This window comes from Zophobas morio, unplaced genomic scaffold (genome assembly GCF_036711695.1).
Source record: "Zophobas morio isolate AGI-343-1 ecotype UQ-CSIRO unplaced genomic scaffold, CSIRO_AGI_Zmor_V1 ptg000014l, whole genome shotgun sequence".
Taxonomy (NCBI): Eukaryota; Metazoa; Arthropoda; class Insecta; order Coleoptera; family Tenebrionidae; genus Zophobas; species Zophobas morio.
In genome coordinates, this window is record NW_026972119.1 from 14,427,626 (window position 1) to 14,445,096 (window position 17,471).

The following is a 17,471-nucleotide window of genomic DNA, read 5'->3' on the forward strand; positions in this document are numbered from 1 at the left end:
ATTTTTAAAATCGAAAAACCAAGGTGTCGAAAAATATTAAATTGGAAAAATCATTGAATCTAAATACATAAAATTGGAAAACCCAAACAGCAACAATCGGTAAAATCAAAAAACTGAAAAACTGGAAAATCGAAAAGATAACCGAAAAATCTAGAAATAGTAAATGAAAATTCGAAACATCAAAAGTTGAGCAGTCGAAAGAACCCAAAATCGAAACATTCAAAATTGACAAATCGAAACATCGAAATCTCGATAAATTGAGAATTCAAAAAATTGAAAAATCGAAAAATCAAGGGTTTTAAAAATCGAAAAATCGATAAATGGAAAATTTAAAATTTAAAAGTCAAAAAAATTGAAAAATCTAAAATTTATAAAATCGCATAATTTTGAAAAATCGGAAAAGTAAAAAATTAAAAAGTCGAAAAGTCAAAAAATCGCAAAATTAAAAAGTCGAAATGTTCAAAAGGACAAAAATTAAAAAATCACAAAACTGAAACATCGAAAACTTCAGAAATCGAAAAACTGAAAAAGTAAGAAATCCGAAAGTCAAACAATCGAGATTTCGAAAAGTCAAAAATTCGAAATCGATTAATCTAGAAATTGAGGAATCGATAAACCTAAAATTTAGAAACGCCAAAATTGAAAAACAGGAAAATTGAAAAATTTCCAAAATTCAAATGTTGAAAAATTGAGTGATCGAAAACTTAAAAATCGAGAAAGTCCAAAGTCCCTATCAAAAAGCTTACAAATGTGAGAAAAATACTAGTGAATTTAGTGCAAAAGATATAAGTTCTTGACAAAGACAAATTTTTGGAAAAAATAAAAAACCTATATACTGTATATAATGTATCTCTAAAAATGAAGGTTTTCATTTTCTCAAATTTTGGACAAAATTTAACACAAACATACAGAAATTCTAAAATAAGGTTTTAAATGATCTATAGCTTTTTGATTGTACAAAAAATATCATAATATTAAAAATTTTGAAAAAAATGTTGACAGTACTGATTTGCCTATTTTATACAGCCCTTCTTTAAGTTACGCTCAGAAAGTAAAAAGTGAAAAGTAAAAGCACGAAGAACCAACGACCAACGCAAGACTCGTCGTCGTTTTTCTAGTTACAGCATGTGGCAGCTCTTTCGGCAGCCAGCAGCGTCGAGCGAAATTTTCGGAACACCTGTGCGTCGAATGCCGCAACAAACGGCGACATGGCGGAATGCGTCCGATTTACATTTTCGTGTGCGGCGGCCCTCATTTTGATTGCAGATGTCGATATTACCGATAACGTTTTGTGTGGATCGAGCCAGACAGTCTCATTATCGGAGGGGCATCCGACAAACCGACTGTGTCGGCTTTGCGGCCCTTTGATTGTTTATTCTCCGCGACTTCCATCACTGTCGACGAGCGTTCAATAAATCAGAGTTCGCCATTGACGTTCGCCGGGAATTATTTATACTATTTCGAGTTTGTCGTTTTTTCCAGCGATGACCGCCGGTTCTAGCCAATTATTGGCGGTTTCTTTGGATGAGGCTGAGAATGCGAATACATGAATGAATGTATTGAGCGTCGCGAATCAGCGGTACCAAAACGTGAACGCCACTGTTTGGTGGTGTGCGGACAGTATTAGACTGTTGGGAAAGGAGCTACAGGAAGAAAACGCTTGGTGAAATGAAAAATTATATTAATAATCACGCCAATGTGAAATCAAGTTAATTAACATAACAATTTTCTACATTTTCTCATTCTAGAAGACGTGTAAAAATTCCTGTAACTTGTTTTATGGAGAATGATAATAAAGACGTGTTTTGTCAAATATTCATTACTATACATGCAGTTTCTACGGAACAAAGAAATAACTCAAGTTAAGGGAATTCCTGCGAACAAAGAAGAAACTGCAGATGCAAGAACGAACAAACCCCTTGCCTTTCATGCGAAAAGCACTGCATGCTACATTTCTTGAAAGCAGAGACGAACGCATTATAAATAGAAATAGAGATAAGCTTAAAAGAATGCGTTGTCTGATATTACACAGTTTAACTTTTAGTTTTATCGGTTGTATTAAAAGCTCACCATTAAAGTAAATTTGAAGGTCTGTTTATATTCGTAATATGTTGCAAAATGAAACTAATTAAGGATACAGTTTTTTTCAGAGATTAAAAAAATATCAAAAAACTACTACTTGTTCTGGTGCACTTTTCATTAATTACTAGTAACTCTTGTGGGGAAATATGGTAGCAATTAATGTTGATCGTTATGACTTTGTTAGAAAACGTACACTAAAATGATAATGACTCCATTGCATGTCGTTGTAGTAGATCCAGATAGCAAGAGCTTCATTGCGGGTCACTCTGTCCTCATAAAATGATGAACATTTCAATAATTTAGCTCCATAGAATAATTTTTCGAACCAATAAAACCATGAATTTTCAGTGTGGCAGGACGGTCAATAAACGTTAACTTTGGACTGAATTAAAACAAATTGGACTTATAAACTCTTTACAGAAAAATGTTCAGTTTATCTATAGTGCTTTGCAAGATTAGGACCAAATTAGATCAGTAATCAAAACCTTAAACGAAGGAGGATTTACACTGGAGCCCTGCGAACGTCATGGTATTAATAACATTTAATTTGCGGACAGTCAGCTTGGTCTTTGCAACTAACAATTTCCTTGAATTTCTGAAAAATTGTAGCGGCTTTGATTTCACTTTTTAAGTGATGCACATTTTTTTTTTAATTTTTCAAAATTTAAAAAGCATCACTTAGACAAAATGAAATATTACAAGAATTTTTTGGGATCTAATTTTAAGGACTGTAGAGAAAATAGAACCAGTGATATTCAACTTTGTTTGTAGTTCATTTCACCAAGGTAGAGTGGCAATACTTTGAGAATAGCATATTAATGCAAGTGTCCTGACGGGTCCTACGTTAATCATTCTGTTTCTTGATTCCTGTGTCGTCCCATATAACTGTTTTGCTTTAACTTTTCGTGATTTATGAAAGTTTTTGCTATTTGAATCAGTATAATTAGTGACAATTTGTGGGACTCAACATGTTCTTCTTATAAAATTTTCACTATACGAACATTTAAAATTCTAAATTCTAGTCTAAAAAAATGGATGTTTTACTGTACTTTCTATTTAATTATTTTAAATGTAGGTATTTCAAGCAATTTCTAAGAAATTGTTAAATAAATTTTAGAACGTTAAGACTATGGAAAAAATTGGCCCAAGGTTACTTCGAAAAAACTTCCCTCGCCCTTGAAGCACAGTCCAAAGAATCCGGGTTCTTTGAAAAATTATAAAAACATTTTGTGTTCTGATAACCTTTATGGAGTAAAAACCAGTGGTGTAAATGGCAAATTCCAAGGAGGTGCTGTCCGCAGACATACGGACAATATGAAAAATATTCAGAGCAAATAACCAAGGGAAAAAAGTGTATTATTATCAGTGTATATGCTTAACTTCGATTGTTTATATTTATACATCGAAAGAATGTCACGTAGAAATATGTTTAATTTGAAGGAGTTGTACCTCAAAACAGAAGACTAAAATCATTAATTAAGCTACAATGCATTTTGCGATTTTCATTTTGTAATAACTGCTGTAAAGTAAAAACCAGAGGCATAAATAACACCCCTTGTTCTTCAGCACTAGGTAATAGCAATCTCAAGCTCGACTAGTTCTTAATTTGACCAATAAAAGATTTGTGATGAGGTCATCAGCATGGATAATACTTGTCACAGCACAAAAGAAAAGTACAGTAAAAAAAAAATACATGATATTACTAATATACATACAAAATTTGCCAACAATCGGTTCAGCAGTTTCTGAGATTACGTGTCTACTAAAAATAGATATAGACACCAGACAGACAGGCAAACGGAAACGGGAAACTACTTTTTTTCGTACTGGGTTATGAAACGTCGAGAAAATAAAAAAGTAGCCATTCGTCCGATAGACTCGATTAATATACTTCCTTAGCTTACGCTTGGGAAGTAAAAAGTTCTTAGTATTTCCTTTTTACTTCCCAAGTGTAAGTTATGCGAGCATTATGGTCCATTCGATGAATAGGTACTTTCATGTTTTCTGAACGTTTTATGATCCATAGTGAATGAAAGAATGGGTTATCGGTTTCCGTCTGTCTGTCCATCTGTCTGTCGTCTGTTGTCTATTGTGCAGATGATAAGAGTTTGATTCCCTTATAAGATCCTTTTTTTTCTTATGATTTGTAATATCCATGAAAGTTATCATAAAAATTTAGTATTAAGTAAAACAGATAAAATTTCGCAAAATCAAATTATAAAATTTCTCCAAAAACCTGCATTTGTTGGACGGTACTTCAGAGGCGAGGGAAGTTCTATTAAATAACCTCAGAGCAATTTTTTAAATTGTAATAGAAAATTAATAATTGTGTGTTGGTTATGTTCAAATTCACTAGCAAAAATTTTCAAGAGTTTTCAGATATCTCGATATCTCACTAATTATCATTAATTATTAGAAACTAAAAAAAAGGCAGCTCTTTGTGCAGCATACGTTAAAATTTTTGACTATACAAAGTGTTTTGTTTTCGAAGCATGGAACTCAACTTAGTTTTCTTTCTTGATAGAACACCCTACATATTTTTAAATATTCTTATTAGCCTCTTCCTAGAATTTATAACCACAGTTCATTTTTGAAATTCCGATGCGACGTTGCCATGTTATTTTTTTTTTCGGCAATATAAGGGTTCACAAAAAAAATCATAATAATATTATTTTTAAGTTCTATGTTCCAATATTCTATGGAAAGAAAAACAGAGGTATATATACGCATTCATATGGTATCAATTAAATAAAATATTAATATACAGGCTGTTAAAAAAAAGCTATAGGTACTTTACAATTTTGATATATCGATATATAAGTGTTTTCAAATAGAACACCTTGTATTTTAGTGCTTCAACTTAATCTATTTTTTGTTTTCCATCGCCTAATAAGTCGTTGCGTCCCTTAAAAAGTACTTAACAAAAAGGAGCATTGTGTTTGAAATAACTGAATTATCGAAATTTGAAAACTGTTAAAATTTATTTTTTATAGACACCTGTATGCTAATTAAAACTCAATTTTATTTATAAAGTTATAAAGTGCGTATCTTAGTTTTCGACAAAACTGTCATTTTTTTTAATGTGAACCCTTCCATTGCTAAAAGATATCAAGAAAACTGAAATAACTTGGCAACGTCGCATCAGAATTTCGAAAGTAAGGGGATACAAAAGTGTGACATAGTGTGACAGGAGGAGGTGGAGGTCAAAACTTATGTGAGTCCCGAGTGTAAGCTAAGGAAGTATTGTAATCAAGTCCATCGAGCGACTGGCTACTTTCATGTTTGCTCGACGTTTCGTGACCCCGAAAAAATAGATCTCCGATTGCCGTCTGACTGTCTCTCTCTGTGACTGTCTATTTATTTGTCTGCCTCTGCCATCTGTACGGATTTTTATTAGCCAGATAATTTCCGAAACGACTGAATCGATTGTTGTTAAATTTTGTATGTAAATACATTAGGAATATGAACAGCTATATTGCCGTTTTCATCTGTCTGTTGGACGTCTGTAGGCCATTTGGCGATTTGTATTAGAAAGATCTAATTTCTGAAACTACTGGACCGATTATTGTCAAATTACATGTGAATTAGGAATATCGTATAAGTAGATGGTAAAAAGCTAATACTAATTTTTCTAATTATCTCCACCAACACTTTAATGACGTTATTTCAAATTTTTCCTAATAAATATCACCTAAAATTAGCATACTCTTGTACTTATGGTTTATGAATCCGCCTTGAGTTTTTCCTGAAAGCATCCAGATTTTCGCATAAAAATCCAAATTAAATAACAACCTTTTACATCAATATTAGTGTGTACTCTGCGACTGATATTTTCTGTATTATTTTAACTTATAAGGACTATCATAAATAAATAAAATTTCCCAAACTCTAATTGAATAATTTTTGGAAGAAACAGGATATTGTTATTATTATTATTATTTTGGTGCGATCGGACAGAGGCACTGCCTGTTACGCCCGCGCTATGTTGGGCTGTACTTCAGGGGCGAGGGAACTTCTGTCAAAATAACTTGAGAGTTGTTCTTTTTTTTCGTTTACATTTCACAAATAGATTTTAAGTAACAAATAAGAATAATAATGACAGTGTTGTTTTAATCAAAATTAACTCTACAATAAAAGTTAAAAAATATGTGACGTCAGAACAGGCGGGGAGGTCACTCGAATGTGACAAGCTCTGACTTAAGGGAGGGTAGAGTCCATAAAGCACAAAATCTGCGTAACCTAATTTATAGATGACCTCTTACACCTTGAAAACAGAACACTCTGTATAGTTGAAGATAGTTTTAGTATATCGTGCTCGAACGATAAACTCTTAAACTCTTTTTTCTGTGTCTAATAATTACTGAGATATCGAGAAGCACGCACTTAGTAACTCACCTTGTATAAGGGATATTCGAAATAATAATAATAAAACTATTCTTCATTGTCTTAACCTAACACTTTCGTGTATAAATAATATTTTATACTTTGCTAGTTTAAAATTATTGTATGTTTTGTATTCTCAATGATGATTTTTTAAAACAATACCCGGATTAATATTAATTATTTTAATTATAAATTTTATTTCGTATCAATATCTTACGAAATAAACCCATACGCCGCCCTGATACGACGCCTATGGGCTGTAGTATGTACGGCGATGATGACTCATTGTCGGTGACGCTGGCCGGAGAAAAGCCTCGAAGCGGATGTACCGATGGATGTTCGAGAACAGTGTTGGGCAGTATCTAGATACTTGTATCTAAATAAAGTATCTAGATACATTTTTGGGTATCTAGAAAAAAATACATAAACATGTTTTTAGTTATTTTATTCGCCAAAGCTTCAAAAAGTATCTGTTTACTTGTATCTGTATCTAGAAAAAATCGAAAACAATATGTATCTAGATCCTTTTATCTTCCATATATCTATATCTGTATCTAGATACTTTTAAAAGTGTCTGTCCCCAACACTGTTCGAGAACAAGACTAGAAGCGGTTACGGAGACCTTCGAGAAAGACCGCGCGGGAGCAGTTAGTGTAGTCCAGACAACGAGACCTGAATTCAGTTAGCAAATCGAGTCCAACGAGTGTCGAGAAAACCCGATTTCGTCGGAATTATTTTGTACATAATCGCTCTGTAATTAGTCGTGTAAATCCGAATTACTAAGAAATAAATTGTTGAGTTTTACCCACGCCGATTTTAATTCACCGATTAACGTAACAATATTTCTACAGCCTTCACATTGAAAGAATAATTTGAAACATTCTAGCAGGATTTATTTACTACCACTTAAAACTCTTTTCACTTACGAGTATTCCATTGAAAAATTACCGACCGAACATTTTTAAAAAGAATACCCAATATATTTGTACACATTTATGTTTTTTATAAGAAAAGCAAGAAAGTGATGACAGAAAATTAAAATTAAAACATGAATAATAATTTACTGTTAATTTTTTTTTAATGAAATCCAATAGAAGTTTGCAGTTTTGTAGAACAAATGTACAGCTCAGTTATACAGGGTGATTTTCCTTTTGCCAGTTTTATTCTTGTATGTATATTATAATGGTTCCAAAGTGAGTTTTCTGTTATACTGCAAAGTTGAGTTTCCTTGTTATTTTTTACCCACTTTTACTTTTTGACGCTTAGGATGATTTATTGTTTAGCCCCACTGTAAATGTGTCCATCAAGACGACTTTATCTGCTTCGTCACTAGGGTCGGATTAGCTCAACGTATAGTAAGAATTGTTAATTTTAAAAATAAACTTTAATATTAATCCGGGTAAACGACCATCTAATAATCCAAACAACAATAGAAACAGTCCTCCTGAAAATAAACAGGTAAAATGGCATGACAAATCAACCCCCAACACCTCAAACTCTGATGTATTCGACCGTTTATTGCAGTGGGCGGTTTCCTGCTGTAAAACCCCTTTTAAGATGATTAGAGATTAGTGAATTCACCTCCAAATATTGGTTAGCCAGGCTATATTAGTACTTATCACTCTGTTTTCGTAGAAACGTTACTCGAAACAGTGTAGTAACAGTTCCTTCGTGTTTTTTAAAATGTGTCTGTTATTTTAATTCTGTGGCTTTCATTACTGGTTGTCGAATACTGTGGCTCTTAGTGCCCGCTGTTAATCCGTCGACGAGCTTTCCAGAGCAGTACGTCCGGACGGGTTTATGGGACTGTCAAAAACAAACTCGAAATTTTACGACTGCAGAATGATCTTACACATCCTTAAGTAATTTATTTCCTGGAGATCAAAGCTTTGAAAACTTAAATGTTCGCTTAATTCAAAGTGTCGTGAAGAATTACACCAATTACAAACTGACTTGGCGCCGCTTTTAGTTTCTGGATACAATCCAACCAACTTGCTCTTTACAAATACAACTCCAGTAAACATAATATATTCAAATTACTAAACGTTCCACTAATACGACTCTTCTAATTTCATTAAAATCGTTCCCGGCAGTCGCACAAATCCGATTTCATTTTGGAAATTTATTAATAAATCTTGGTGTTTCATCAACGGAAACAATTTCTGGAAATACCTGCTCGGCATTCCTGAATCAGGAAGGTGCACGTCATTAGGCTCTATACCTGTCAAATGAAATTTCAAACAGAATAAAGTGAGTTGGTTTTTTAAAGTTGTTCAAGAATCAAGTAAACGAACCACCGCCTCATGCCGCTAATCTTGTTATCTTTGAATGTCCCTCAGATTGTATACCCTTTCGTTCGGAGATTGAATTAGGCAAGTTTAAGTAAGTATTGTTATGATAATTTGAAATCATCTTAAACCACTCCCCCGACTTTGTAACCAAACAAGATTTCGTTTTATTATATGCAAACGTCGAGAAAATTACTGGTTCCTATAGATCCGCAGACACGCATGGCAGCCGGCACTTATACAGGATGTCCCACAGCAATGTCTACAGTTCTGTGAGCAATTTGTGACGTGACGTTTTGAATTTCTGGCGATTTTTTTAAATATTGAGTCTAGTATGTATTATAGTGTAATATAAAACAGAAAATACAACACCAAAATTGAAATAAATAGGTCCATATAATAACTTTTTAAGACATCCTGTACACACATGTTGTTTCACACGCCGTACGAATTTCAGCGTTCAGGACCATTCATTCAGGAGCCACTGAAATATTTCAAAAAAACTGTTGATAGAGATACAGGTAAAAATTTCAGCTCCTGCATATTTTGGCGTAATAAATATTCGGACTAAAATGTTCATGCTACAATATTTTCATCACTATTAAAAAAATAGTTATCGTGATGTTTGTTTAGATGATAAATAATGTTTACGTTTTGTAATGAGATTTTAGTTCCAACTTTCTGCCACAGCACAACATAAATTTCACATTTTTAAAATCTTATTTCTTAGACACAACATTGGAAAATACTGAATATAAAAAACCTATAAAGTTATTTACACAAAACAAAAAAAAAATGTAACAAATTCCGCTTAAATGTTTGTATTTTTAATTTTTTATTAACAAAAAAGTTCTAGATTGAAGTCATCAAGTTTTTGGCTGGAGAATAATATACTGATTCTGATGTGTATGACGTTAACTAGATTCCCTGTGTTTCCAAAATTGGTAAAATTAAAATTTTTTTAATTTCAGAATTTTTCCGAAAAAAATATTTAGTAGTTTTTTCGGATAAGTTTTCGGACTTCTTAAAAAGAATGTGTACATAATTTTTGTTTAATGTTTTGTACTTTATAAATAAGAGTTGTGTAAACACTCAGATGAATTGCAAAATTGATTGTGTAAGTTTATAAATTTGTCTATAATTTAAAATAACTTTATGTCGGATGATTTTTTAAATTTCTGCTGTAGTTGGCCATTATGTTTACAAGAGCTGTTTTGGTCAACCTTTCCTCGTCTTTCAGATAAATGTACGCTTAAAATATAAAATTTAACAAATAAATTAAAACGTTGAAAGAAATAACTCGACGCCACATATGTGGATAATTTTACCAAGGTTACATGTTTCGATACAATCGTATCATCTTCAGAGCATTATAGAAACACAAAATTTACATTAGGTATGTATTTTATGAATGAGAGGTAACGGCTACCTACATTCTAGTTATGAGGGACCGGACCAACCATAACTAGAGTGCAGGTAGCCGTTACCTATCATTCATAAACCAGATAATATTGTAGGATAAATGAAGACAAATGTTGCTTCTCCGGTGGGAATCGAACCGCACGTTTACCGCTTGCCGGGCGGGTGCCCTTACCACTAGACTACGGAGTAGCTTATCTTTCTTCGCTTACCACGACTTATTATTGTGTCGCCACAATATAGACTCTATGTTTCTCTTAGACATCGTTTCGTCAGATTTTTTATGGATTTTAAGACATTTTTCCAAAAACTCAATTTTTCAATACCTTACGAAATTTTTTATCATTATTCGACTACTTTCGAAAATTAGCTGAAGACATTTTTTTGTAGAACTCAACACCTAGAAGTTATTTTAGACTTCATTTCTTCGAAAATTCCTACCATTTTTGCAGAATCGTGAACTGAATTATGCCAATATTTAGGAATATGTATTAAAAAAATTGGTTTTCAAACCAAAGACATACATATTTAAAAAATCTTATCTCAGAATTTTTGTTGATTTTTTGACATTTTCAACCCCCCCCCCCCCCCAACCCTATGAAATCTTTAATTATTAGATTATTTTTCAACCACTTTCAAAAATTACAAAGACATTTAAATTGTAGATTTCGACCCTCAGAAGTTATTTTTGGTCCATTTCTTCGAAAATTACTGCCATTTTTTCCATTATCGTGAATCGAACTATAGAAATCTGTGTGATTTTGAAGACATTTGACTTTCAAACCAAATACAAAATTCAATTTTGCGATTTTTTTTGTAATATATTGTGATAAATTAAAAAAAAATAAGTACGTTCATAAACCACAACAAAATGTTTTGTAAATGTTCCGAGGCATGGATCGGAGAAAATTTGGCGATGGCGTGATCAATTTGAGGAAAGGGATTAGATAGAGTGTTATTACGATTGCTTGCAACAATCTTAAAATGTTTGTGAGGTTCCGAATCATTCGATTTTTCATTTCCAAGCTAAATTGTAAAATATTGTTATAGAATATTGACTTTTTTTACAAACATGTGGATACTAACAGATTTAACGAATAAATTTTGACTAACAATTTACCACGTTTCGGTTTTCTAATCTCAAAATTTAATTCAAAAATTTTGCTATTCATTTTTTTTTTTTTATTTTCAAAAATCCAGATATCTAGGGTAAAAACTCAACACGGTTTAATAAACAACAAATGGGGGAAGTAACGGATATAAGTATTTTCGTTGACTATTGACCATGTCTGCGATAACCAGGCTGAGCATTCGGATTTGCAGTTTATATGTTAAATTGCAAAATGTTATACAGTTTTGATATAAAAAATGTGGATATCTAAGGTTAAAAACTCATTCATAAATCCAAGTGCAGGGATGTGTTATTTTATAAAATTTAAATTATATTTACTATTATAAATTTTGGAGATAACATCAACCCAATTAGATTCGACCATATTTCGTAAGAGTTTTACCATCTACAGGATATCCATAAGATTTATAGAAAATTTGACAACAATCGGTTCAGTGGTATCAGAGATTAACTGTCTAATAAAAATTCGGACTGATGGCAGGCAGACGGACAGGCAGACAGAAATGGGGGACTTATTATTCATACTTTAAGGGGGATTTATCTGACATAATCAGTATGGTAATACATATAAGTTAAAAACAATCACCATTTCAAGTGTATGGATGTTAAACAAGACTTTCTTCTCTTGTGGTAAAAATAAGTACATATTTCTAAATGAACACAAAAAGTGATTCAAGGCTGAGATATAAAAAACATGTAAGTATTTAATACGCTCCACTAAATACGATTTCTAATACATATTTCCGTATTATGTGATTCCTCCCGTCAGTGAGTGAGTCACCGTGGAAGTGAACTGTGTGTATAGATATACACGGATTCCAGCTCATACAATCGCACACAAGTAGTTTCCTAAATTTAGCAAAAGCACATGATTTCACTCTCAAACATAACTCGATTACAATTAGTCTTGATCATGTGATAGATTAAAATTTTAAAATGTTTTTTAAGCAAACAAAAACATGGAATCGTTGCCAACAATATTTACTCCAACTCTTGTCCGCTAATGAAAAGCGTTTAAGTAATAATCCGTGTGGTAACGTAACTGTTTATTAATTAAATGGAGAACAAAGAAAACGGTTTCTGAATTGTTGGAATTACTAAAAGCCAAACTTGCCGTTGAATTAAAGAGTATTAATCGGCATTGTTTTCGCCGTGAGGTATATAATTTATAGAGTGACCTCGGCTCCGAGCGGTTACTTCGTTACACCAGCTGATTTAAATACGCACTCGCTTTGGAGAATTCAAATGAAAGAAATGACTGATGATGTGGCCGTTTTTAATTCACTGTTTCGTGTCGGTCTTCGGACTCAACAATCCGTTTGTTATCGATTTCGATGTGACGGCTTATGACGGGAATATCTTGAGGTCGTTAATTCGAGCATTTTTCGCAATTTATTTATATGTTGTGGCTCGAATACGTTAGAGGACGACATAGAAACGTTGCGATGCGTGTCTCATTAAATTTGCATAGTAATAACTTAGACGGGGAATCATTATGACGTGGACTTTTCGCCTGGGAATTGTGTTGAAATTTGACAGGTTTATACCGTCGATGACGTTTTCGGTTGTAGAAACTTATGTCGTGCCGAAAATGTTAATTGCACCTGAAACAACAACCTGTCAGGTGTTGTTAATTAATTATAACGTCTGGTTTTTATCGAAAGGATATAAAATAGCATTTAAATTAATTACGAAAAAAATACATTTTACAACTCGTTATAAAGGAGGTAAACATTAATTCAAATGAGATATTATTTTTAAATTATGGAGCTAATTAACAGCGATTTCTAATGGGCTCGCTACGACTGTTATTAATAGAAGCCGACGTGTTTATCGGCGAATCTGTCAGGCCGATGATGAAAGGCGTGAAATGATTTATGACGTTATTAGGTAATATCCTTGGTGGGAATTCGATTGTTCCTGCAAAGGCTTCGCCTAATTAGTCTCGGCCGTTTAGCGTTTTCACGACAAACACCGCTGAAGATAGTATCGGACGTACGACGGCACAAGATGTATCTTTGACAAGTTTATAAAAGTTATGACAGCTCTAGCCGACGCAACCATAAAATAAATAAAGCCCGGCCATAACCCAGACGTATTTACGGCTGGCAGGTTGTAATAACTTCGCAGTCAACGGCGGCAACGTCTATCCGTCATCATTGTTCCTTTTCCTATTTGTTGTTGTTTCCTGTTCTGTACGCTACTGATTAGTGTTGGAGCACTTCGGCGGCAACTTCAAAGCGTCCAGAGGGTCCTTCGTCGTCACCAACTTCATGGGTGGTAGAAGCCGACAGGCCAGAAACGCAGAGGTTGTTTAGCGCTTTGTCATGCTACGACTTTCAGCGGGGCTGAAGAGCTGGTGGGGCCCCCACATGCGCACTCACGTCCCGGCACAACACCGAGCTCTGTCGTCTCTCGGCTTTCATACCAGAGTTGTCCGTCGTGAGGAAGTAAGTTTGCGTGCTCATTATTCAAACGTGTAGTTTTTCGCCAGCGTCAACGTGCATCTGTTCCAAATGGTTGTCCTAGAGGGCGGAGGAATGCTGTCTTCTTCCGGAAATCAATACCTGCAGCCGGATTATTTGTCGCCGCTGCCGACAACGGTAAGTTATTACTGGACTTGGTATACAGACGCGTTATTAACTAATTTTTTTTTGTTTCTAGTTGGACGCTAAAAAGAGTCCGCTGGCGCTCCTCGCCCAGACCTGCAGCCAAATCGGCGCCGACACCCCATCGTCCAAGCCTCTGATTTCCCCTTTAGAAAAACCCAAGAAGAACCAAGACAACGCCGCCCGCTCACCCTCCGTGAAAACCGAGAAAAACACCCAGAGAAGCAGCCCGTCGGAGAACAAGCTCGTGTTCAAACCCTACGAAACCACCGTCGTGACCAAGAAGGAGGACACTCGCCCCAGCTCCAAGTCTAGTTCTGTTCCTCAAAATCCACAACCCGACGAAAAAAAGCCCGAAAGCCCCGACCGCAAATCCGTGTCTCCGGCCACCAGCACCTCCGCCACTCCGGCCCCGGAAACTGGAAAGACCTCTCCCCCTTCGACTGAGAGCAAGTCGTCTCCGTCGGCGCGCGGCGCCAGCCCCATAATCCGATCCGGGCTCGAGATCCTGCAAGGCCACCCCAAAGACACCCCTCTGGGGGCCTACAAGCACGGCTCCTTATCGTCCGGTTTATCGTCGGGATTGAACGGCCCCTTGGGATCGCTGTGTTGTCCTCCCGGCCTCGAACACACGAATCCGGCGTTCCGGCCCCCGTTTCCGGGGGCGCCCTTCTCGCACCACCACGCCGCCATGCTCGCCGCGGGCTACCCGGGCGCCACGCCAGGACCGTACTTGAGTTACGCGCGCGTGAAGACTCCCTCAGGTGGTGAAGCTCTAGTTCCGGTGTGTAAAGACCCTTATTGCACCAGTTGCCAGTTCAGCATGCACAACCAGCAGTTGTTGATGAGTGGTTCAGGGCCGTGTCCCAGCGGATGCACGCAGTGCGACCACCAGAAGTACAACCTGGCGATGGCGATGTCGCTGGTTCCTCCAGGCCCGGTGCCGCCGTCGTCGCTGGCATACCCCCAACTGGGGAGACCGTACGTGTGTAACTGGATAGCCGGAGATACTTATTGTGGGAAGAGGTTCGTGACGAGCGAGGAGTTGCTGCAGCATTTGAGAACACACACGAGCGGGTCGGATGGTGCTGGGGTTGCTACGTCTTCGGCGTCGCCGCTGCTAAACCCGCACTCGCTGTTCTCGTCGGCGTCGTTGCACAGGCCCGGGTATCCGAACCCTCCGCTGAGCCCGTTGTCCGCGGCCAGGTACCACCCGTACGGGAAACCCACCTTGCCTAGCTCTCTGGGGGCTTCTCCGTACAGTGCTTTCAACCCGACGGCCCTTGGAGCTTACTACTCTCCGTACTCGGTGTACGGACAGCGTCTCGGCGCCGCCGCCGTGCACCCGTAGTGATACTTTGGATCGTATGAACATTCTTCGCGGAAACTCCAGGAACGACGAGAGTAAGCGGTCCTGTAGTTCGCCTTCGGGAAGGATGTGATTCTCATTGACTGTACAGCCCGCGCCTGTACCGGTCTGTTGCTCCACTGTGATAACGTGTATATAGAAGCTGAAGCTAAGTGCAATCTGAAGCGGACTAATCATAGGCAATAAATTCCGATCAGTCCAATTCTAAGTTATTCTCTCGTTCAATACTTATCTTTGAATTGAAATATTTGTATAGACTGTAAGTATTTAATGTTGAGTTTCGATATTGCTTTAATAAAATGTTTGTAGAATGGCTTTGTTGTTTCATTTTGTGGGGGCAGGTGGGCTGGCAGATGGGTGTGAAAGCCACAATGATGGATTGCCGGCGAGTGACCTTCCCTTGGCATCTCCAATCTCTTGTGTATGATGGATCACCTGAGCACGTCACGAGCTCATTCATCATCGCGTCTTGGGGTGACGGCACGCCACTGCGCTAATTGAAACCCGTTTCGAAATGCCCCAATAAATACATTATCGTGTGTCGGGAGCAGTTTGTTTTCGTACAGATAACAAACCGTAAAACGTTCATCAAACGTCTATATTTCTCTCAAGCGCAGGCGTTCGCCGGAGGACGTGTTGTTAGGCGCGTTTAAGAGGGTAAGTTGAAAGATTTAGACGGTAACAGGTGTCGTTTAAATGAGAGAGATGTTGAAATAGAAATAAACACTGACGTGGCGGCCAGAAGCATTTTTTCCGCCGCGACGAGGAGATCGAACACGTCGCATGTCGGACTGACAGCTAGGAGCCGAAGAGATTATTATTACGCCGTGTAACTGATTGACAATGGCAGTTCATACTTGTTTTGGGACTTGTGCCAAATGAGCGAACTGAGTGACAAGATCTGTTGGCATTTGCCGAAGTAGATGGCGCCTGTCCAAAATAAACGCAAAAAGTGCGTTTTTGAGGAGTCGCACTCGAGCGCATTTCGAATTCCACTTTCAAATTTACTTCTGCTGGAGTCTTTTTTTCTCTTATCGAGTCGTTTCCTGCTTGGTTCTTTTTCGAATTACCGAACTGTTTCTCTTGTGGAAAAACTAGGCCAAAAAGTCGCTGCTTATAAAATAATAGCGGCAACGAATGATTTATGGCTGGTATTATGGTTTAGTTTATTGATGTTTAATTTATTGCTCAGTTTATGAACGATTATTCCGATTCTGAAAATTTTCCTACGGCTAAATATAAATTCATTTTCTTATAACCGAGCAAAACAAAACGTTTCCTATATTAGCGTCAATCCATTTCTATTACGATTAAGTGATTACGAAACGGGATTTTCGCTGAGAAAAAGTGTAAATTATTCTGAACTGATTGATTGATTTTATTTATCTAGAAGTGGATCAATATAACTGATGGATTACTACGAATCGGTTTGTTTTTATTTTGTTTTTTGAAATTCGTCTTCATTTATCATTATTATTTTACTTCAAATTATTGATTGAATTGGGGCTTAATACTCAATTTATTATGGAAAATAAGAGCAATAATAAACTGTTTATGTAACACATAAATAGATTAACCCGGTTCAAATAATAAAGGGATTTTCACTGATAGCGCGAATCGTTTGGTACAAATTGACAACAAAATTTGAACCAAACGTACCGGAACCTTGCTTTTTAATATTTTTAATTTCGTTATTTTTTTTTGTGTTAGAACTGTTATCTTTTACTTGCTGCGGCAACTATCAAAAGAATGAAAACAAAAATTTTTTTCAAAATATTCTTTTTGACTTTTTGAAGAAAAATCTTCGTTATACTTCGTTGCAAAAATTAAACGGCTTTCAAAATTAAGCGGGTGCGAATTCAAATCTTTCGCAGTGATAAAAGTTTCATCTTAGTTCACGCTGAATTGAAATTGTTGATTAAATTTATGCCACATTAAAGTCGGAACAATCAGGCTGCGATAAGGCAAGTACCTGCGTAATGATTAATTTTATTTCTAATACTTCCGATTAAAATGGCCGTGTTATAATTTTTTATTCTTATTATTATTATTTTTTTTTAAGCTGTAGCACCCAAATGTCAACTGTGAATGGCTGTGGGAATTAATTTATGTTATTTTGATAACATTCAAATCACACAATATGACTTAAGACGTATTCAAGTGTTTGCACACTGATCGATTGAGTGGTC

General features: G+C 36.1%; 1 protein-coding gene across 2 annotated transcripts; it reads left to right on the plus strand.

Moving 5' to 3' along the window:
- The first annotated feature begins 13,468 nt into the window (after positions 1-13,468).
- LOC135128567 (zinc finger protein Noc) lies at positions 13,469-15,939 on the plus strand. Of its 2 annotated transcripts, XR_010280439.1 has the most exons (3): positions 13,469-13,907; positions 13,969-15,541; positions 15,592-15,939. XR_010280439.1 is itself a non-coding variant. In XM_064055455.1 (2 exons), the coding sequence occupies exons 1-2, from the start codon at positions 13,821-13,823 to the stop codon at positions 15,262-15,264; spliced, it is 1,383 nt and encodes a 460-aa protein (XP_063911525.1). In that variant the 5' UTR covers positions 13,469-13,820; the 3' UTR covers positions 15,265-15,595. The 2 variants fall into 2 exon arrangements, 1 of the variants encoding a protein (XP_063911525.1); XM_064055455.1 differs by having other exon boundaries at positions 13,969-15,595.
- Positions 15,940-17,471: the final 1,532 nt, after the last annotated feature.